Source organism: Prenolepis imparis, unplaced genomic scaffold, assembly GCF_030444845.1.
Source record: "Prenolepis imparis isolate NDT839.2.m4 unplaced genomic scaffold, iyPreImpa1.0 SCAF_8, whole genome shotgun sequence".
NCBI classification, from domain to species: domain Eukaryota; kingdom Metazoa; phylum Arthropoda; class Insecta; order Hymenoptera; family Formicidae; genus Prenolepis; species Prenolepis imparis.
In genome coordinates, this window is record NW_028141166.1 from 17,329,713 (window position 1) to 17,352,882 (window position 23,170).

Below are 23,170 nucleotides of genomic sequence, written 5' to 3' on the forward strand. Positions count from 1 at the left end.
TTTCTACTGCGCATTTCGTATGACAAAATCTGCATCACGAACATTTTACGATTGTTGATTGATTTTCGAAGGGAAAGAATAGTTTTCGGACTATTTTAAAGTATGCTAAAGCCATCTGAAGTTATGTTTCATCAAAATATTTTTTTATCTAAAAATAGCACGCAATAATTTTTAGCGTGTATTTTCTCACCTTCGACGTCAAAATCCAACATGGCCGCAGCAAATGGCAAGGAACCTTAAAAAATTAAATAATATAAATAATATAAATAATATTTGAAACTTATTAATTATATTTATTAATATATTTTATAATTCTGAAAAAATACTACTTAATATTATATTCCTTCTTTCCTATTTCAGTCTTTTTCTCTCTTTCACCCTCTCTTTTATTTATTCTCTTTTTCTTATTTAATTTCAAATAAAACTTCCTCCTTTTTTCCTTTTCATTTTCCTTTATCTTTTTTTCTTTTCTTCTCTCTCTCTCCCTCTCTTTCTTTCTTTATCTATTAATAATATAATTAATAATATACAATTCATCTCTTTAACTTTAATAAAATATTTAAAGATAATTTACTTTATTTTATATTCCTTCTTCTCTCTTTTTCTATAATCTTTTTTTTCTCCCTCTCGTTTGCTTAATATTTCTCTTCTTTTTTTATTTTAAATAAAGCTTTGTTTTCTTTTTTCTCTGTATTTCTATCTCCCTCTTTTTCTCTCTTTCTATTATTCTTTATCTATAAATGATAAAATTAATGATATAATTAATAATTATAGTTCGTCTCCTATGCCCTTACACGACAAAATTAAAATAATTCAAATTAAAATGAATTGTACGCTGTGATTAGTGTGCTGTGATTGATCAAATCTGAAATTATGATGATTCTAATAAAATTTCAAATTTAACAAATCATAGCCACGGATCATTTTAAACTGAACATTTTAATTCTGTCACGAAAGTAGCCCATTTAACTTTAAATAAAATATTTAAAGGATTATTAAAATTACAATAATATTCGAACAATTAAAAAATTAATACCTAATAATTATTATAATCTGATATATTCCTTATTCTCTCTTTTCCTTCAATCATTTACCTTTTTTCTTTTATTCTCCATCTCTTCTTTAATTTTAAATAAAACTTTTCGCTTTTTTCTACTTTTCCTTTTTCTTTCTCTCTCCTTTATTCATTTTCACTCTCTTATTTCCTTTTCTTATATTTTAAATAAAACTTTCTTCTCTTTTTCTCCTTTTCTTTTTTCTCTCTTTTATTTCCACTCTTTTTCTCTTTAGTCTCTTTCTTTCTATTCTTCTATATCTACTAATAATATAATTAATAATATAATTTATGTTTTCATTAAGAACTTTATAAATAAAACATTTTAAAAAACTATAATATTCAAATATTTAAAAAATCTAATAAAAATATTATTACCTAATTTTAAATTCATTCTTCTCTTTTTCTTTACCCTTTTTCACTCTTTCTTCCTATATTTTACTTATTCATCCTCTTTTCTAATTTTAAATAAAGCTTTCTACTCTTTTTTCTCTTCTTCCTTTTTTCACTCTTTTTTCTCTCTCTCTCTCTCTCTCTCTCATTCTTTCTATTCTTCTCTATTTATTAATAATATAATTAATAACATAATTAATAATTAATAATTAATAATTAGGTTCTTTTTTAACATTAATAAAATAAAACAAAAACAAATTAATTAAAAAGTTACTAAAATTATAATACTATTGAAACATTTAAACAATTCAATAAAAATTTTATTACTTAATATATTCCTTCTTCTCCCTTTTCCTTTTTCTTCTTTTCTTTTCTTCTTTCTCTTTTGCTTATTCATCCTCTTCTTTAATCTTAAATAAAGCTTTTTTTTCTACTCTCCCTTTATCTTTTTCTCTTTCTCTTCTTCTATTTTTGTCTATTAATAATATAATGCATCTCTCCTTTATATTAACTATAAATAAAATATTTTAAAAATTATTAAAGATATAATAATATTAAAACATTTAAAAAATTTAATAAAAATATTACCTAATATTATATTTTTTCTTCTCTCTTTTCCTTCAGTCATTCAATCAATCCTTTTTCTTTATTTCTTTTGCTTATTCTTTCTCTTCAATTTTAATTAAAAAGCCTTCTTCTCTTCTTCTCCTTTCTCTTTTTCTCTCTTTTTTTTCCTACTCTTTTTTCTCTCTTTCTATTCTTCTCTATCTATGAGTAATAAAATTAATGGTATAATTAAAAAAATAATTGGTCTTTTCTATAACTTTAAATAAAACATAAAAAAATTTATTAAAACTAATAATATTTAAACATTAACGAAGTAATATATAATTTAGTAATATTTTAATATTTTAATATTCTATAAGTAAATTAAATAATATTAATTATCAATAAAATTAAATAACATTAATAATATTTAACTATAGTACTTTATTAATAATATCTACACAACAATAACGCATAAAACTCTTGATAAAATAATGTAAATTGGATTAAATAATGCTTTATTTATTACATTTATAAAATATATATACTTTACTACACATAGTTTCTCTCTATTCTTTCCTACTTCCTCTTCCTCCTTTCTTCGTCTTCTTTATCTATATTTTCTTTAATTTAATTTAATGATATGTACACATAATATCATGTATATCATAATATAAACCACAATAATTGCATTCACAAATTGAATACACTATTAACCTCTCAATATATACATTTGAACTGTCAAAATGCGTATATACATTTGAACTGTCAAAATGCGTCAAAATCGCTCAACCTTGACAGGCTTTTATCAATATGAAATAATGTACAACGCAGCACACATCGAGATAACCAATCAGCATCGCGGAAAAGAGGCAACAATACTTGCGAGAATCGACTTAACATGCACTTTTTAGAAAAGGGATATATATTACATAATCTTTTGGTTTTATTTTACTACTCTATTAGTCATGCGAAAGGTTATGTTTTTATTTTTTATATCAGAAATCGTATAAATATGTACAAAAACTAAAAACACGAGCGCATCTTATAGAGTAGAAAATGCTGATAGGGAGATAGACTACAAAAAATTGACACACATCGTGTAGCCTTTCGACTACTTGTCTCAATTTATTCTCCCTTCTCCATATGTGCATATCAGTCAAATGGATGATAGTTCTCAATAAGACTTCATAATGGAAAATTCCACTCAACAGTATATTGCTTAGAAGCCTTAGCAAGTGCACGCGCAAGGATTGTTTGTGTGAAAATTATGTGTTCTTTTTTTTTTTACAGTAATCACAGATGTATTTATATAAAAAACGATTAATAAGATAAGCATTTTTCTTCTTGGCGAGAAAAAAAATCTCATTCGATCTACAGAGAACCGATATACACGAATATTTACAAAGTGAAATGTGCTATATCAAGATCTCTCAAAAAAATTAAACTCCTGCAAAATGATAAAGACTTTATCATAAATTATAGATGCCTTATCACAGGTGCAAACGAGAATTAAATCATGTTCAATAAGATAACAGTTATATAAACGATAGCACAATTTTATCTTGCTTATTATTTCATTGTGACTCTCTCAGTTATGTCCATTAACTTACTGAATGCTATTTGTCGCAAACATAAATTATAATAAGTAAATTTATTAATATAAATACATTATTTAAAGATCTTCGTAACATAAATATATTACATTAACTCCTAAAAATATCAGTATTTCTCAAAAGTATTATTATATAAGTGCCATATCAAATGTAAATTTTTTTTATAAAAGTAAAAAATCATGAGTCAAAATAAAAATTGCATCAGTTTGAATGAAGTGAGTGACAAGTTTACGGAAGAGGTGCTTAGAGACATACTCTGTAAAGTTTATAATGGAAAAAAAGTGCAACTGACAGATTGGGATTTTGGCGAAGGATTTGCCAAAGGTGATAGCTATATGTCGACTGTCAATAAGGGTAAATTATATGGTATTGTAGATGAGGACCCACAGCAACATGTGCTAGTTAATTTTGTCGTGAAGTCTATTCCAAAGAACATCGGTAGAAGAAAGACTTTTAGAAGTGCAGAATTTTTCCGCAATGAAATCTTATTTTATACACAGGTAAGAATATATAAATTCTTTTTTTTTTTTTCATATAATAGAGAATATGTATATTGTTAAAAAAAATAGCACTAACTCAATGAATAAACACTTATTTCAAACAATTATAACTTTACAGATTGTCCCAAAATTTGAAAAATTCCTAGTTGACAAAGGACAAAGCAATGTATTGTGCATACCACGTCACTTGGTTTCTTACACAGATGGTGAAAATGATTTTATTGTTTTGGAGGATGTCTCTCCCTTAGGATTTGGACCTGCATCCAGACAAAACTGCATGGATTGGGAGGAATGCACAGTAATTTTAAAAACGTTAGCGAAATTTCATGCAATCTCGTTTGCATATAAAGACCAAAAGAAAGAAGAATTTATAAAACTTGCGAGTCATTTAACTGAAACCTACTTTGGTAATCATAACTGGAACTGGTACCAAAGATTTCATGTAAGTAACATTACATTGTATATTTTAATGTAATTTAATTATTATTAAAGCAAGTTTTTTTTATATAGAAAAAGCTAGTGGATATAGCTAAACATGCGTTAGCTGCTGAGTATCCAAACAGTAAAGCTGAGAAGCAATTCAATTCCTATGAATTTGGTGAATTCTATCACAAGTGTACAAAACTATGTGAAAGAAGAGACACTCTTACGTCCGCTATAACTGAAGGTGATTGTTGGGCTCCAAACTTTCTCGTCCGAGACATCGGGCAAAATCAAAAGGAAGCGTTAATGCTTGATTTTCAACTTGCGCGTTGCATTAGTCCTATCGCGGACTTATCGTTCTTAGTTTATTCGTGTACTCTAAAGTCACTTCGTGATCAATATTTCGATGATATATTAAAAACTTATCATTCCGAATTGAGCAATACTATTAAATCTCTTGGATCTGATCCAGAAAAAATTTATCCATGGGATTTATTTATGAAAGAGGTAAAATATCTATTTTGTTCTTAAAATATTAAGTAGAAAAAAGGAAAAAAAAGTGATATACTAATCGATATAAATTGCAGGTGAAGGAATACTTTATTATTGGATTTGTATTCGCGCTTGAAGCAATTCCATTTTGTTTACTGGATCCATCTCAAGCATTCGATTTAGATTCTATTATTAAGACCAATGATGCAGTGAATATTTCTGATGTATGGATGTTGTCTAATATTAAAACATCAACTGGGAGACAAAGATTGGCAGATGTAATAGTTCATGCTGTTGAAAATGGATATATATGATAAATTTGTAAGTTATTTTTATAGAGAATTTTTGCAGAGAGAATTATTAAACAAAAAACATATATATATATATATATATAAAAATTATTTTAATAAAACAATCACATATTATTGGGAAAGTATTATTAAATTCTAATTTTGTTAATAATAATATAATCTCATAATATAATAATATATATTTGTTATTAATTATATAAAAAAAAAAAATATATATATATTAGCAAAATATTTAATCAATTTTTTTAACTTTACCTTTATATATATTCGTATTCTTTCAATAGATGTATCTCAAAATAATACACATATTTGGAATAAAGTTTTGTACATAATTTTTATTAATGTGTAGTATTAAAGAAAATAGAGACAATCTGTATTTGTATAATTTTAATTATATAACAACGTAGATTAATTAAAATATAATCTGTATAAGAGTAGAGATATAGCCACCCATTAACCTTTTCGTTAACTTGCAGATGATACATATCTAAAATTTTATGTTATCACATAGCAATATTATAATAGAGTGGAGAATATTGGTAGAAATATCTTGGATTTCTCTTTTTTCTTTTTAGGAAAAGTACATCTATTGCTGAATAAGCATAATATGTTAATGATAAATGCATCACAGATGCATATTTGATAATAACCTCGCTGCACAAAGCAAATTACTTTATTCAAAATGCTAAAAAATGTCGTAAATCTGTCTCCGAACTCTCATAGTCCTTCTGTCGTGTACCTACCTCAACAGATCACGATTGAGTTACTTAAGATCGTGGATGTCGAGAGCAGCATTACACGGATGATGTATATATAATAGCACAACGGTGTATTTCCTTACGCGATAACTTTTACGCGGTTTGATGCTGAACGTTGGTCATGACGTTGCTCGCATCGAAGACAGTTGTGTCTTCGTCGTCTTCCTCCTCCAACGGCAACGGTCGCATCTCGACATCCTGCCTGTGCGTGAGGACACCGTACTTTCGAACCAACTGGGCTCGCGTCTTACTTAACCTGTCGATAAAAACAAAACTCATTTAAACTTTCAAGCAAGAGACTTCATCCATCGAATATCCCTACCTAAAGCTACGGAACACGATGTAGGCCATGACAAGTATGCTTAGTCCCACAAAGACTAAGAAACCGCGTACGAGAGCACCAGTGTTTAAGGTCGCGTGATCCTCCCTGGACTGCTGCTGTCAAGGTAATATCAAGTTATAATTCTCTGATTATAACTAAAATATAAATATATATATATATAAATTATAAATTGTGAATATTATAAATATATTATAAATTGCTATATATATATATATTATATATATATTATATTATATATATATATATAACATTATATTATTAATATATTATATATTAAAAATATATTATAAATTTGGAAGGTCTATCCGCGAGACGAAGAATATCTGTGCACCACTTCCCACTAGACATTCCTTGTCTCTGACACGCGCCAGGGAGATACGAACCTCGTTGTCCGCGATGTGCGTTCTATTATTCGCGATTTCGTCTGGCGGCGACTTTGAGGTTATGTCGTGCGTCCTGTTGGCATCGTTCGCCGGTCTCTTCGCGTCAGCGGACGATACTCCAGCTTGGTTCTGTTGATTCCGCGGCTCGTCGATCTTCTTCTTCGTCTCCTCGTTCACGGCCTTCTTGTCCCCGGTAGCGTCTCTCCTCTCCCGAAAGCCCCCGTCGCAGATCGCCGTCTGCGCCAGCAGGAAGATCAGCAGGAATATGAAAAACCTCATCTTGTGGATCCTCGACCGCGTCATCGCGCCGTGTCATTTAAACGACGACGACGACGACGACGATTATCTCGCTTTACGACGTGACAACACGATGCTTCGGCGCGCTCTCCATGTTGTCCGCTGCCCGGCGTGCAAAACTCTAGACGTCAGTGACGTCACGCTTCTCCGCACAACAGCTGTTTCCGCCTAGTTTCCGCGCGAGGCGGGTGACAGCTGGTGACAGTTCCGTGTCGCTCTCGCGCGGGTGCGTTCGGAAATGTAGGTCAAAGTAGTTTTTAATCGACCAATCAAGACGTAGACATCTGTGCTTCTTTCGTTCTGATTGGTTAATTAAATATTAGTTTACCCTATAGGTAAGATTTCCGAACGCACCCTGAAGGAGCAACATATGGTTCGTCGAGATTTAAATTAACGTGTAACCGTGCATCGTATCGCTGCAAGAATGTAACGATGACACGTGAACATAATCGTCGTGCGTTGCTGTTTTGTTATCACAATAATGTAGATTGCGATAATCTTATGTCTCGTAAGTCTATACGCATTTTTATACGCACGATAAAGTTACGCAAACATATATATATATAGAGCGCAAAAAAAGAGATATATCTTACATTTACATATATATGTATTTTCTGTGATCTTGTTCTTTTTTTTTTGCACTTGCGTAATTGATTTGCTGCCCGTTAATCATTCGCGAGATAATTACTGAGAGTGTATATATTAGATAAGATTGTGTTGTGAAGTATAGATTTATATTTGATCGCTTCGATGCGAATATGATATCATCCGCTTGAAGTGAAATTAGATATCCGCTCGAGATAAACTCGGAATTCTTTGAATAATAAGGTTCTTTAACGCGATCAAAGATATTTATTAACAATGAAAGATATACTATAAATAAGATATTGCGCAAATAAAAGATGAGTTTATCTCGTTATCAATTTGTCAATAAATATAACCATTTAAATGCACTTCACACACACACGTGCAATAAAAATTTTAAAGTTATTAGAAAAAAAAGATTTGCTTATTTAGTTTATTTTTCCTTTAATAATTTTAATGATTTTTCGAGAGTATTAGAAAAAATATGTAATTATCAACGAATTAATGGAGAGATAATAAGCTAAAAAGGAAGAGATAATATGATTAAAATTTCACGATCAATTTCATGGTATCAATTTTAATTGATATGACGTAAAACGATTTCGATAAAATACAAAAACCATATTTTTTCATAGAAATATTCCATAGAAATATTATATTTTCTTTTAAAAAAGATTAATAACATCATTTTTCGCAATAATTATTCATATTATTAAAACATTATTTTCAACTCTTTTCTCACGCAGAGAGACAGAGTATAAAGCTTATTAAATTAATATTTCAGATATTTTTTTACTTCTGACACTTTGCGATAACCTGTATAACAGAAAATTAATGGAGATGGGCTTCTCTTAATTAATCTGCTTAATTAATTTTCGCTATTTCGCCAGCTTTCGAGAATCAGCTGTTTAACTCGAGAGAGAGAGAGAGATAGAGAGAGAAAGATGATACATCTGTCCTCCTCTATCCCGAAATTGACCGAAGCTGGCCGAAGCTTCAAAACACACGGACGAGAAGCTCACGTTTCACAGTGTGCGTGTTCAGCAATTCCCTCCCCTCCTCACGTTTGAAACGTGTGTTGCGTCTGACATTTTTGAGGCAGATAGGCCGACCTGGCCGACAGTTGGAACGCGAAAGTGAGCGAGTCCGCGTTGGGGGAGGTCGCGGGAGAGAGATCGGTGTGTATACACACATCGGGGTTGTATACGACAGAGTATATGCCCGTCTCGGCTGTAAATCTCGGCGCGGTCGCAGTCGGCAACGGGTCTAACGACGTAGTAGCGGATGGATCGCGATTCGGACCGTTCGTTTGGTTGAATATGATGCGCGCCTGCGAGGGGACGTACGAAGATGTGCGATTGGAGAGATTCAGAGCAGCCAGCGGCACCGTCACTACTACTACAACTACAACGACGACGACGACGACGACGACGACGTCGTCGTCGACAGCGGTGGTGAACGGCGGCGGGGACGCGACGACGGAGGAGGCGACGTCGAGAAAGTGCGAGGGGCAGCTGTCTTTGCTGAATGCGGCAAACAGCTGTTCGTCCTACAAGCCTGCGAATCGGATGACAGAAATGGCGCAAAAGGACCACGGCCCGTCCTGGAACAATCTGCCCAGCGTTATCTTGCAGGAGATATTCTCGTATCTGTCGCACGAGACCAGAATAAGAGCCTCTCAGGTAAGTAAGATAGAGAGATAGAGAGAGAGAGAGAGAGAGAGAGAGAGAGAGAGAGAGAGAGAGAGAGAGAGAGAGAGAGAGAGAGAGAGAGAGAGAGAGAGAGAGAGAGAGAGAGAGAGAGAGAGAGAGAGAGTGAGAGAGAGTGAGTGAGGGACAAAGAAAGCCCGGGCGGGAGGGAGAGAGAAGGAGAAAGTCTCTTGTGTGTTTTCCTTTTTCTCGCTCTTTCAGTGTCGCGATCGTTTGCGCTGTAAACTGATCTGACATTGTATAGCCGATAAAAGTCGTCGTGTGACAATCACGAGAGCATTTCTTATATACGATGGAATGTACATACATACTAATGAGAGGATATACTATCTCGCTTGACATTACAGATCATTTGCATGATTATAAGTTTGATATTACAAGTCTTTTGTGTGTGTGTGTTGACTCGGGATGCGTTATATTTTTTTATAGTAGATATCTGGATTTGAAATATCAACGATTATTTATGACAAACTTTATTATTATATAAATTACAAATTTTATTATTTTATTTATGTATATATATATATATAATAAAAAATTACTATAATAAAAAACTACAAAGACCATGCAATAAAAATCATCATTAGTATTGTATTTTATGTATGTCAATGTCAATTATATTAATATAATCATGTTGAATATATAGTAAAATTCCTATTAAAATTATAATTTTGATACATTAATATTTGATAACAATAACATATATTGATTAATTATTATTTATACTTAATTCATACAAGATTTGTTCAATAGACTTGTTATTCAATTTGTACAGGTGTGCAGAAATTGGAGGTACACTCTGTTCCATCCAAGTTTCTGGAAAAAAATCACTTTTGTGTTCAGAGATGAAGACAGTGTTTTATGGTCTCGGTATGTAAAATCAGAGATTTATTGTTTATATGTACAAATTCATTAAAAGATGTAAACAGTACATAGTACATTTTGTTATAGATCTTTGGCAAATTATTTTGCTTTGAGTGTGCATGAAGCTACGATTCGTTGGGATAAACCCAGATACATTGATTACGTGGGCGAAACATACAAGCTCATAAAACAATTAAGTCATAATAAACAATTGAGAAAATTGTTTTTGGAATTTAATAGCAATGCCTACGACTTTCCCTTTGACAACGAGGATGATAGGTATTAATAAATTGGCTAATCTTATCCAGTATATAAACTAACTTTTTACACTACATTTGATAAACTTATATCTTTATCTTTCAGTAACTGCTATCGTTCCGCATTAATAGAATCCGTGGCAAATATTATCGAGACTTCTAATTATCTGGAGGCCCTAAGTCTAGGATGCACAGAAGAGTTGATAGTGAATATGTTTACAATTTTGAAACCTCTTCGTCTTCATCATGCCAAACATCTAACGCATCTCAGTCTGGCATCTGTTAAGGACGACCCTGATTATTATGATTTTTTCGAGCTCGATAACACTATTTTTAATTCGTTTATCAGATTATCTGTCTTAACTCTGGATTACGAGTTTGTCAATGATACTTTATTAGAAGCGTTAGGCAACGGATGTATGCAAAGATTTGTGATTCATGTACATGGCTGGAAAGACGATTATCCGGGAACAACAAACATGGCTTGGGAAATGTTTAGTCAAAAAAAGTAAGTTAGACAGTAATTGTTGCACTAGAATAGTTATGTTAGACTAGAATTATATCTCGATCTCAATAAGAATAATATATATCAGCAAAAAGAAACATGCATAAAAAATATTTCTTTATTTGCAGTCCACAATGTGAATTAAGGCTTAACCTTATACACTCTTATGCCGGCGTTAAGGTTTTAGACACCGATATATTACATCCTGATATGCCATTGACGCATTTGAAAGTATTGTTCTGTGAAAACGTTAATAACAGGGCATTGCTTACATTATCAATGTGTTATCCGGATACACTGAGATCATTGATATGGATAGACTCGATAGATCGCGCGCAGCAGATGCCAGCTACATTTGATCCAAACGATCCAAATAGGTAAGAAATATTTCTGCGCTTTGCTTTACTGTGTTTTCTTCAGCTAGAACTATGATATATACATAATTTCATTAAATATACAGTCCAGATCCCTTGGTATTGGTGGCATGGAAATGTACGAAGCTTACAAAGATGGTGTTCCTAGGCCACAAATATTATCAAGAGAATTTGTTAGCCATTGCACGTCTCAGAGGCAATACTCTTAAATTGCTGATATTTGCAAAAAGTGATATCACATCTGAAAATGAATCGTGGCACAAAGCTGAAAGTATCAAGCACGTGAGTACAAACCATCTTAATATAGTGACATTTTTGTATTAAACTCAAGGCAAAAGTTTGTTTTCTGATGATTTACTCTGTAAAGTTAAAGAAATAACAATTGCAAAGCCGAGATAGAGAATCTTAAAATGTTATATTTATTAATTAAGTATATTTATTTATAAAGGAAATGTGCGGCATAATGGGTCTACATTGGATGCCGTTGAGCGATTCAGATCTGCCGATGGTGATATTGGATCCTTTTAAAGGCGACAGCAGAGAAGTGATTATGCCATTGGTTCTCAGCGATCAAAAGTAATTTTTGATAGAAGCCAAGGAAAATTTCTACTCAGTGTGATTACCCAGCAGTCATTTCCGGACCACCAGCATTCTCAGAAGTAACGTTATCAAATTTCATTTTTTATTCTATGAGATTTTTTTTGTTTAACGAGAAATTTTGAATGAAACATCGAACAGCGTATAAGTTCGAAATCTCGTTATCAACGGCATAATCGTTTCGCCGAATTGAGAATCCTATTGGGTACAATGAGAGAGATATAGAGGGATAAACGCACATATAATCTTCTCGTTTACGATATTTCTGTCGATTCGTATATCAGTGTGATAAACTATAGTCAACTAGATCTATTTCGATTTGTTGATGGTATATTCAATGCAAATTACAACACATTTGCAAACAATGAGACGATCTCTTCGATGATTTATATGCATTGTAACTTTCTTCTTATAAAAAACTATACGAGTCGCGTTTTGTTGTTGACAAAGTGATGCTAGGGAAAGATAACGCGTATATAGCGTATATATATTAAGGCATTAAGAACGGTAAATAATTGCCCTTATCGCCTATAAAATTGATATTGAGAAGAAACCAGAATACATTTTATATAATTACAATACTATTCTGGTCAAAGAGAGCTATGCATTAAAACGACATGGCTGAAGAACAAGATTGCAACATGCGAAGAATCTTTAAAGAGATCTACAAAGTTTAGCGGAGCTGAGACTGAAGAATACGCGAAGGACTCTTATTCAGCATAAAAAGAAAAAGCTGCAGCACATCGAAGAGAGAAAAGAAGAGGTTCGGATCTTATGATCTTCCACTGGAAAAAGAATAACAAAATTCCAAACGTATGTAAGTAAAAAAACGCGCGTTCAACAACATATTTTTCCAATTTTCTGGGAAGTTAGGTGATAGCGAGCGCCAAGAGCATGACGTGCGAAAGTCAAACTTTTAGTAAAACTTCGCGAAGAGTTCGTTAAATAAGCGGCGCACATGAGAGTATAAAGAGTATAATCGCGCTCGAGAGAAAGAGCAAAAGGCAAAAAAAGCGCAAAGTGTCGATATAGCGATCCGAGGTTATTTTTAATACCAAGACCAATCGGACGCTTTTGTACAAATGTTAACGTATGCGCACCGAAGAAAGTCGGCTTGATGTAAAGTACGTGATACAAGCGCGGGCGAGAGAATGAAATGAGAGGAAAAAAAAAATAAAATTGCTCGAAATATACAGCCTGTTCATGTATAGCTTTCAACAGGTGATAACGAGTAGTAATCGAATGTGAGTATAATACTTAAAATATATATAATCGTCTATACTCACCGTGCTCTTAGCGACCGCTGATGACTAACACACGAATATAAGTGTGTATCTGTAAAATCGAAGGTTTAGTCGCTAATCGTAATATTATGTATGTATATGTATGTATAACTGTATTATCTGTCGAACTTTAAACACGTCAACATCCGGACGCAGTGCGCATCTATTTCTGTCGTACAATTAACGGTGACAATTTTTTGAGAATGTGTTTACAAAAGAGAGCGAAAGAGAAAGAGAGAGCGAGAGTGATCTGTAACAAAGATAAAATACCAAAATGCAACCGTATATGCCGTATATATACACACAGTTTACTATTCCGAGAGATTATTTACTTTTTTTTTTTTTTTTTCGAAACCTTGTATAATTATATTACATTGTCGTGTATCGTAAAACTTGTAGTCACGTATAATATTGTGTTCTTTTTATATGTGGTTTCTGTACATACATCTCTATGCGTTCGAGACACTGGATACACGCGGAATCGCGCGCGGAAGAATACACGAAGAGAAAACGAATAGGAAAAGAGCGAGGAGAAACGAGAAACAAGAGGAACAAAGATGAGAAACAATGTACAATGGATAGGAGAGAAAAAAAACCGTTTCTTTTCGACATACGATCAGCTGTTATACAAGATGAACGGGCCTTTAATATGTACCTGAGTCGCGGTAAGGGTAAATTCATTGAGAAATCTGTCACGCGACATCCACCATAGAGAGATAACCACCTTAATAACTGTTGCGTCCTCGCGAACGTGCGTACATATATATATATATATATATATATTTTATATATATATATATATATATATACACACACATTCGCCAGGACAACGGCTACGAACTTGAGGTATATCACGCTCGTGCAAGTGCCCTTTCATTTCGTATTCCGCGCGTGTATATTTTTACATCGGAGGAAAGTAAAGAGGGAAAATCTAACGCGAAAATGAGAGAAATTTGTAACTAGGGGTTTCCCACAAGAATCGTAGTTATTAACTATGTACGATACGCGGACGTAATCTACTAACAAATCGTTCGCTGACCGTCGATACTATAATACGGGATAGGACGAAAACTTTATGAATGTAATTTTACGTTTATTCTTGTTTTTCTTTCAAACGAACGAAAATTTCGCGTAAAGAAGAAGAAGAAAAATTATATTCGGAGATGCGGTATCCAGCGTATGAATGTGATAAATGAGCGAGAGAGAGAGAAAAATAACGAACACGAGAATAAATATATAAGTGTGAAAAATAACCATGTGACAATTGCGCGAGAGCAAGTTTAATAGCGTGCGAATAGAGAAAGAACGAGAAAAATTAACCGAGAATGCGAGATGATACGCGTTTGAATGTAATGATGGATATATCCGCGAATCGTAGAAACAAATCAAGTGATATGATAGTACCATCTCTGCGAGTCCTCTGTACTAAGTAAATATCGTAGAAGGCAATCGTGCAGCCGTTTGATGCGGGCACAACGCAACTAAATAACCACGTGTGTAATTATAACACGACAAAACCACAAGTATAAGACTGAACCTGCCGAAAGAGGTGTATATTACAACACAAGTCAAGCGAGCTGCACGTTGCCGCGCAAGAGTAGTCGACACCATATTCATAAAAACAAAGGCGAGGGATGGAAGGCGCATAGGTTTTTTGCAGAAAAAAAATCATCGATACGTTCCGTTGTTGAACACGATCGTCAGTTTTTCTTCAATTTCTCGCGTCTTTGAAACGCCTTTTTTTTCCTTTCCGGGTTGCTTTCCATCTTAGCCTCGTCGAAATCGCTTCGAAATCGTTCGCGAATATATTTATGAATATGCGTCGTCGCGAAAGCGAAACACAAATAAAAGGGATGGTGCACAAGCTAGCGTTTAGATCAGGAATAAGCCCTGAGAGAGCTCACTCGACGGCGACGTTCTCGTAACCGATATTATAAACTTAAACCCTTTAAAGCAGCCTGCCAAGAATCAAAATACTGTAAAATATCAAACGAACGCTAGCCAGTACAGAATGCTAAGATCTATTTTTTAAGAAGCGAATGTATATTTTTGTACTAAGGCAGGCCTTAGCGTGTGATCGTGTCTTCTTGCGCGTAACGGCGAGACCGAGAGCTGTGATTATAACACGTGTTGGCTATACAAGGAATAGGGAGAGTAAGATCAACACGGGAAATATATATCGAGAGCGTAATTTGCGCATCAGCATGCGAATAACATATATAGGGAACACGAGACGAGAATCCCTGATCGAATGTTACCGAGTGAGCTGTAAGCATAGACAGGGCGTTATAAAAAAAAATCGAGAATAAAACATCTGTGATAAAGTAGAAAAAATGTTACAAGCGTGTTCGAGAGTGGATGAAGATCGGCGAGTGTAGGTAGAAAGTAGAAAAAAAAAAATCGAAAGAGAGGACTGAAGAGAATCAGAAACTTGGACGTGCAAGCGAAAGAAAGAGAAGTACGAGAGATTGTCTTTCGACAAGATAGCCCGGTCTAATTAAGCAGACGACGACCCGATCAGCTCATCTCGATCGCGCGCTCTAAGTGAGTTGTTGCACAACGCATGTTTATTTTTCTTTTTTTTTTTTCTTCTCGGTCAGAAGAGGAGCGTCTTGATAGAAGAGCCACGATACACGAATTACACAGCCATCATTCGATAATCGCCGTGTATCGTGGCTCTTGATAACGCGAAAACTCCGCTCCGTCTTTCGACATTCCATTTAGTGAGATGCGGAGACACGTGCGACACCGCGTTGACGCGCCAAATGATTACTGACACGCTTCGCCGGCTTCCTATAGACAATGTTTGGTCCTCTCGATTCACCGCAGGTAGACAACTTTTATGCAGCAGCGGTCTTGGAGATAAAATCCGCCGTTGACGGTGAAGCGCGCGCACATTTAGATAAATTATGTAGTAGAGAAAAAGAAGAGGGAAAGAAAATCTTAAGTTATCGTCGACTGAAATTAAGATCGCACAAGATTATATCGGAGTACAACCCGAGTATATGTATATGTGAATGTATATAGTTTGATTTTGACACGGACACGCGACACGGAGACGCATTTTGTCAAACCCGCGCGAACGAAACAGTCGTCGGGTCACCGTCGGCGGCCACGAATATAGTATAAGTTCCTAAAATGAAATAATTTACACATACAAGTATACACACATACGAGTATAAGCGAAGATAGAACGAAGAGGTATGCGAATTCGTTCATTCGTTCCTTTTTTTTCCGGTGCTTTCCAATACTTTCGGACACGGTAACATCTCGTCATTACTTAACCAAGTATTATGTACCTTATACAATCCATTCCATTCGACGGGAATGAGCGTAGCAAATTGTCGCTAGGAAGATCGGCCAGAGCGAGTCGATTTTAGAGAAGCCGAAAAGTATTGCGTAGTGTCGATCGGAGGCAGATTGTCTCTGCAATTTTATACGAGTTGTTTGTTTCGATGATGCAAATAAGATATATTCGATATATAAATTATTAATTTAAGTATATCAAGCATACGCGAGGATTCTATTTAATCCTAAGAAGCGCACGAGCGAGTAATAATATGCCTAATGAGTTTCCGTATATAGACACATACAGATCTTCGGCGTCGATCGATCTTTTACTTGAATTGAACATTCAGACTTGCGTTACTTTCGAAACGCACGGCTCGTACGTGTTCCCGATTAATTATATATTGTAATAATTGACTTGCCGTCGCGATGTTTGGCGATCATCGCGTTTCGTTCGTGCCGTACAAATAATTTCTTCCCATCGAGGGAAAAAAAAATGCACAAGAAAGACGATGTCGCTAGACAGACCATGCGCATTTCTCCTATCGAGATCTTCACACGCAACGGTGAACAAAAACAGCGTTAGATGTAAGCAACGAGCCGTAAGGGAGAAGAGCGAAAGTCCGTAACAGTCGCGTAATCGATCCTGAAGATTTTTCTCGCAAAGGGCTTCGCGAGTACAACTGGATCAAAGTGTGTATATCTTGTCGCTATTGTTCGTTCGCGTAATTTCGAACGAAACTTTAGAACGACGTCCTAGTTCTAATAGTGCGTACACGTGCACGCAACGCCATGTAATACCGTCACGTGTACGTTGTTGATCGAGAAAAATTGTGTCCTGTCACGTTACGATATGGTACCACGCGAGCGTCAAAGAACGGAAGAGATCCAGGGATTCAAGGCCTCGAAGACTTGGGCATTTCGAGATTTCGAAGTTTCTAGGATTCACACGAATAACAAATTTTTCAAGAGACAAGAATCTGCATCTCCGTGTGTTAAAAAAAAAAATAATAGAATCAATTCGTGTATCTGACAATTAGATTGTTTGAAAAGGAACCGAAATATTTAATTAAAGGATTTTTAAGAAAACACAAATTCTTAGTTTTAACTTTAAAGATCCAAAAAAAGAGATGTTTAAAGATTTCGGAGAAATGAGATAAAAAGCATTACATTTTTAAAGATTAAATGTACAGTTTTGAGATTTCATAAATTAAAATGTTAATCCGCAAATTCGGAAATCCTTCAAGGCTTCGAAATCTCGTAGACATTCTAAATAACAATGCAAAAACACGTACATATATACAAACGATAGCAAATGTATGTATGCAAACACTGTTTATGAACTGCTCACAAACCAAACTGATTAATTTGACTTTTTTTAAATTTCTTAATTTTAGCACGTAATTAGTACTCAAATTAAGAAACAGTGGAATTAATTAGTTTTTGGTTTCTGAGAGGCTCGTATACTGATACAGTTTTTTGACGTTTTTTTTTAAATTGAAGATATTTGAAATCTTCATACGCATTGTAATTAAATTGTAAGATCCAATCGGATAATTGCCGTGCACTTCCGTTCCGAATGCAACAGCGTGCACGTGCACGAGATTTTTAACTCTCTATTACCCGGGGTATCTTTTTGGGGATCGAAAAAAGCATTCATATAACGCGATGTAGTTAAATAAAATACATGACAAATCTATTATTGAAGACCCAAAACGTGCGTGTTTCCGTACTCCAAGTTAGAATAATTAATAAACGAAAAAAGAGAAACAAGCGTAAAAGAAAAATTGAAGAAATGAAACTGGTACGTGTGACTTGATATACAGGGCAATAGAGAGTTAAATCACAGGAAGATGTAGCATGCAATGATAAATGATATGCATTGCGAATCATCTGCGAAGAGATCGAAGAATCGTGCGCGATAAAAGAAGATGGTCTCGCGTTGTCTGATAAAATATTAAAGCGATGGAAAAAAAATCGGAATGGCGATGAAAAATCTTCGTTAAATGCGCCGACGTCGAAATAGCTTTCTTAGCATTCATCCGCAATATAAACTGATTAAACAGCGTGCTAATTTTTTTTTCATGCTTCCAATGTACTTTAGATACAAAGCATTCCGTAAAGTAAAAAAGAAAAAAAATACATGCGTACGTTGTGCAATATTATTGTAGGTAAGATTTGCTTTTTATGGCTATGTATGAAAAATTTCATTTAGCCCAGGAATGTTAGTTCTAACAGTACAGCGAAAAGTGTACAGTTTATTCAAAGGGTAAAGGACCCTTTAATACGCGGATGAAGCTATCACAGACTCGCTAATGTAATTATTCAATCGATGAATAATTACATTTATCATTCTGCGATTATTTATTATACAAAACGAGCATATTCTGTAAAGAGTTACTTTACGATAACAGCGAATTGTTTTGCGACGAAACTTTTCCTTTTAATCACAATCCTTTTATAGCATTGTCGTAATAAAGGAGAGACGTAATGTCTAAATAACTAAAGAAAAGAAATATGCTTTTCGTACGATAAAATCATCTCTACTGTCGCAAGATAATTTAATGTATGAAGATAAAAGAAAGAAATTTTGCGGACTTTGTATAAATTCAATTATGTCAAACGCGAGACAGATCCCAGACTCGATCTCTAAAAGTGACACCGCGATTACTAGACGATTAAACAAGAACGGGACTCCGTTAATTACGAGAGAGAGACACTAATCGTTTCTTTTCTGCGAGTGTCTCTCCCTTTCGGAGGAAACAAAGTTGAAACGACGCGAGATCACGGCGATCCGGCCAAGCGGACCAAGACCTTAATAATTACTTCTCGTCGATTCCGTAGCATTTAGTTTCGTTAAATAGTTAGTCATATCGTCGGCAACTGATGTTGACATATAAACATTGTATACATATTGTATGATCGCGGCGGTGACGTCGTGTTCGCCGAGATTTAGCGTCGCTTTCGCACTTCCTCGTCTGCAAAAGCTACGTCGATATTCGTGTAACTTCGACGTGTAATTTATTACATTCGGCGCGAATGATCAACAATCGGCCCGGGCGATCGCGATCGGCGTTAATTAATTAAAATACATGCTACATAAACGTATTGTGTCGCACATTCTCGTATATGTAATACGCGTTGCATGTGCAGAGATAATTCGAGATGTCGAGGAAAGGGGATATATTAGAGCGAGAGAGGCTTTGTGAGTCTTCTGGACCGTTTTTGCGCTTTCCGACTTTTCCTTAGCGATGTAACGCGATGAATCCATGATCCAACGAGAAGACTTTCGTCGAGACCGGATCTATCGCGAACCTAGAAATTCAAGAAGTTTATTAAAGTTCTCAATGTTACACCATCGCTAAAGAGAAGTCGTCTCTCCTTCGTGAATGAGATAATCGTCTTATTATGATAACACATTTTTCCTCAGAGTCTGCGAGAGTAAGCGAACCTCAAGACGTGATCGTCTCTATATATTATCTCGAGGACGAAAATCTCGTTCCGGACATAGTTCTACTGTATAAAAGAGGAAACGGGTTTACACGCAGAGAAACGTATTAGACCCGTTTCCTTCTCGTATGTCGTCGATGCGAAATCGATGATGGAGCGACATCGAAGTTTAGCATTGAAGTCTCACTCGTTGTTGCTTGCGACGTTGAATCATCATCCGAATAAAATCAGAATCGCGCGCTACATATTTTTCTTCGTCAATGTAATCACGTTACACAAATACATACACACACACACACACAAATACATATACAATGCCGAATAACCGTCTCACTTAACGATGTCAAGATTAACGAATTATAAAATGTATATGTATGTATGTTGCGTGTTCGTCTATGCGTATTATTGTGTGCATGAGCGCGTCGACGAGAGAGGCTTCGCGAGATCGTAGATTAATTATCGCGCGGATTAATTAGGATCAGACGAATCGCGCGAGAGGTTTATTAATTTTTCGCTGTCCCTTGTGCTCGTTGTTGTATCTGTTCGAATCGGCCACGAATAACAGCGTGCCGGTATTTAAAAAAAAAGAAAAAAAAAACGAAACTCGTAATCGTGCATTACTTTGTAAGCACTCTATCGATGTTAGTTAGAGCCGCTTCCTGGTGCTCTCGACGTCAAACGGGTATGGAAATTAATGCACTCTACAAAAGCACAGTTGGGAAGTCACTTCTTCTTCGAAACTATCTTTATTTAAAGATATCTGATATTTCAAGATATTCGTTTTGGAAATTTATTCTTAACGCTTTAACGAACTATATGTTAAATGACAATTACATGCAGAAGACTTATAAAAAATGCTACGCCTATAGATTATGAACAATAGTGGATCTATCAGAATGCTAATTAAGCTTTCTTTCGCTACATGATATGAACCAAAACATATCGCTTCAAGAACTGTGATTATCTTTTTTTTTTTTCAACTTGAAATTTAATTCAGTTAATTGGTTTGTTGAATAATATATATAATATAATTATATTCGTATTCTAGAAATGTGTACTTATTTTTAAAGGTATTTCGAGAAATGTGTACTTATTTTTGAAATATGATTTTTGACATAAATGTCTATATATTAATTTTTTTAATAATAAAAAGTTATATAAATTTGTTATATATGTATATGTATATTTTTTTTTCGTTTCATAAAATATTTTTTTAAGTTCTACAGGAATTTTAGAAATCTTCGAAAATGTAGATCCACCATTAACAATTATTATAAGACTTAATGGCATTTCAAAGATGAGGTAGCATATTTTTTCATAGATATATTTAATGCATTTCTTAATCAATTTATCCTTGATTATACAATTTTGTGTTTTAACAAACACATTTACGTAAATGTGATATTTTAGCTTTTTTAATTACTGAATTAGACCTACAAAAAATTAGCATTTTGAAGCAGTGATCTCTTAATTTGTGCTGAATGAGTGTATAATTATTATCGATTTCACAATCGTCGAGACGCATTGTGGCTACGCGTTTTAATTTTTTTATTGCCCCGTTATGCATTATGATATTAACAGTAGAAAACATACTCTATCTATTCCTTCGAATAAGATTAAACTTAACGTTTTGACGACAGATGTTGAATTTGCATGCCGAATTTTTGCTTAAATATATAAGATTTGAATCGATTTAATTATTAACAACATTGGAACAGTAATATATGTTCTATCTTACAATTGAACATTTTCAGGATCTTTTATTAATTATCCTTTTATCATCGTTTATTGTCGAATTTATTTTTTTTTTTTAATTGATTTAGAACGTAACAAAAATCGAAAAAGATGCATTAAATGCATAAGAAAAACTTTGTGAGATCAAATTATAATATTCATAAAAATGGCTACATTGTTGTCACTGCGTTAAGTTCAAAGATAAGAGTACGTAGTGTTATAGGAAGAGAAAGAGTTTCAATTTATGCTCGATTCAGTCACTCTTAATGTGCTCGTTCCTAGACTACACGGAACGCAGTCGAGGTATTTGTGTTCGCTGCGATGTGATATACTTTTGTTTGTTATTTTTATTATTAAATACATGTTTGTTCGAACTGCTTGCGAATTTCTGTCTCTCTTGCAGCTTCGTATATTTATATAAATTTCTAATCTTATTAATTTTTCTCGGCACATTCTTGACACGTAACACGAGTTTTTACGCTGCGTTCTAGTGCGAGTTTCGTCTTCCGGCTAGAGAACGCGCGAAAACCTTTCCAAGTTAATTTGTGATGAAGCGACATCACGAAGATGTTTCTCGCATATTTTCGGCGTTTTCTCCTCCGAAACGCAATCTTGGAATATATTATGAGGTACCTGCGCAAAGGCCGAGGCGCTCGTCGTATTATAACACGCGGAACCTCTGTTACGCATCCGTATAGAAATTCGTTATTGTATAACTCCGATATTACAATTATCCAATTTTTCATGGGTATGTAGTCCCGGGCGAGCATCTTTACATGCCGGAACCGTTTAAAAACTATCACGTAATCAGTATTCTTTCGATTTCAAAGTCCCATTGGGAGATTGTATATCGATCTATTGTTTTTACGTCCGAGTCTTGTAATAATAGAAATCAAATGTTATTTTGGAAATGTAAATCAATTTTTAAAAATGTATGAATCGATAAATAAATAATGCATGACATAAAGTAACTCGCTTACTTTCTCTGTATCTATAATAATTAGCTTATTTATAAATATAATATATATATTTAATTAAGATTATTACTCTTTATTATGTTGCAAAAATCAAATGTTTGCCATCGATGTGTAGAATAATTTTAATGATGAATCTCTTCTCTTAAAAATATATAATTTTCCTTCATATCTCTCTTTAAGCTCTCTTAAATAAGCTTCTCGCAGTACTTCTATATTTTCAAAAATATATTGTTTAGGAAATTATTTATTTGAAAAAAGTTCTAGTATAGTCTTATCTCTTTAAATAAGGTTAATGAAATAAATCACAAATAGAATTGCCACATGTTAATTTGAAATTAATCTTTATTGATTAAAAAAGGTAATTCAAGAAATAAGCTATCGATATAATCGATTGTTTGAAATGATTTCTGATGACACAGCTCTTTTCTAAA

The 23,170-nt window shown here is 33.9% G+C and overlaps 3 protein-coding genes and 1 long non-coding RNA gene across 9 annotated transcripts; 2 read left to right on the forward strand and 2 right to left on the reverse strand.

Moving 5' to 3' along the window:
* Window positions 1-339: 339 nt before the first annotated feature.
* On the reverse strand, window positions 340-2,820 carry LOC145940028 (uncharacterized). 4 transcript variants are annotated; one of them, XR_014425950.1, is made up of 4 exons: window positions 2,036-2,820; window positions 1,095-1,958; window positions 575-734; window positions 340-503 (listed from the first exon to the last, which is right to left on the reverse strand). It is a non-coding gene; the product is annotated as an uncharacterized LOC145940028 (long non-coding RNA). The 4 variants fall into 4 exon arrangements; XR_014425948.1 differs by lacking the exons at window positions 340-503; window positions 575-734 and having other exon boundaries at window positions 784-1,611; window positions 1,775-1,958; XR_014425949.1 differs by lacking the exons at window positions 340-503; window positions 575-734 and having other exon boundaries at window positions 784-1,315; window positions 1,433-1,958.
* A 651-nt stretch (window positions 2,821-3,471) lies between these two features.
* Window positions 3,472-6,048, forward strand: LOC145940026 (uncharacterized). Of its 2 annotated transcripts, XM_083044799.1 has the most exons (5): window positions 3,472-4,109; window positions 4,228-4,551; window positions 4,620-5,039; window positions 5,120-5,345; window positions 5,911-6,048. In XM_083044799.1, exons 1-4 carry the CDS (start codon window positions 3,789-3,791, stop codon window positions 5,336-5,338), a joined length of 1,284 nt encoding a protein of 427 aa, XP_082900925.1. In that variant the 5' UTR covers window positions 3,472-3,788; the 3' UTR covers window positions 5,339-5,345; window positions 5,911-6,048. The 2 variants fall into 2 exon arrangements, with proteins under 2 accessions (XP_082900925.1, XP_082900923.1); XM_083044797.1 differs by lacking the exon at window positions 5,911-6,048 and having other exon boundaries at window positions 5,120-5,566.
* Window positions 6,049-6,186: 138 nt separating this feature from the next.
* On the reverse strand, window positions 6,187-7,499 carry LOC145940027 (uncharacterized). 2 transcript variants are annotated; one of them, XM_083044801.1, is made up of 3 exons: window positions 6,820-7,499; window positions 6,416-6,528; window positions 6,187-6,349 (listed from the first exon to the last, which is right to left on the reverse strand). In XM_083044801.1, exons 1-3 carry the CDS (start codon window positions 7,120-7,122, stop codon window positions 6,187-6,189), a joined length of 579 nt encoding a protein of 192 aa, XP_082900927.1. In that variant the 5' UTR covers window positions 7,123-7,499. The 2 variants fall into 2 exon arrangements, with proteins under 2 accessions (XP_082900927.1, XP_082900926.1); XM_083044800.1 differs by having other exon boundaries at window positions 6,416-6,531; window positions 6,820-7,498.
* A 1,076-nt stretch (window positions 7,500-8,575) lies between these two features.
* LOC145940025 (F-box only protein 33) lies at window positions 8,576-22,729 on the forward strand. The gene is made up of 7 exons (XM_083044796.1): window positions 8,576-9,383; window positions 10,186-10,280; window positions 10,362-10,553; window positions 10,638-11,039; window positions 11,165-11,413; window positions 11,497-11,692; window positions 11,859-22,729. Exons 1-7 carry the CDS (start codon window positions 8,919-8,921, stop codon window positions 11,988-11,990), a joined length of 1,731 nt encoding a protein of 576 aa, XP_082900922.1. The 5' UTR covers window positions 8,576-8,918; the 3' UTR covers window positions 11,991-22,729.
* The last annotated feature ends 441 nt before the right edge of the window (window positions 22,730-23,170 follow it).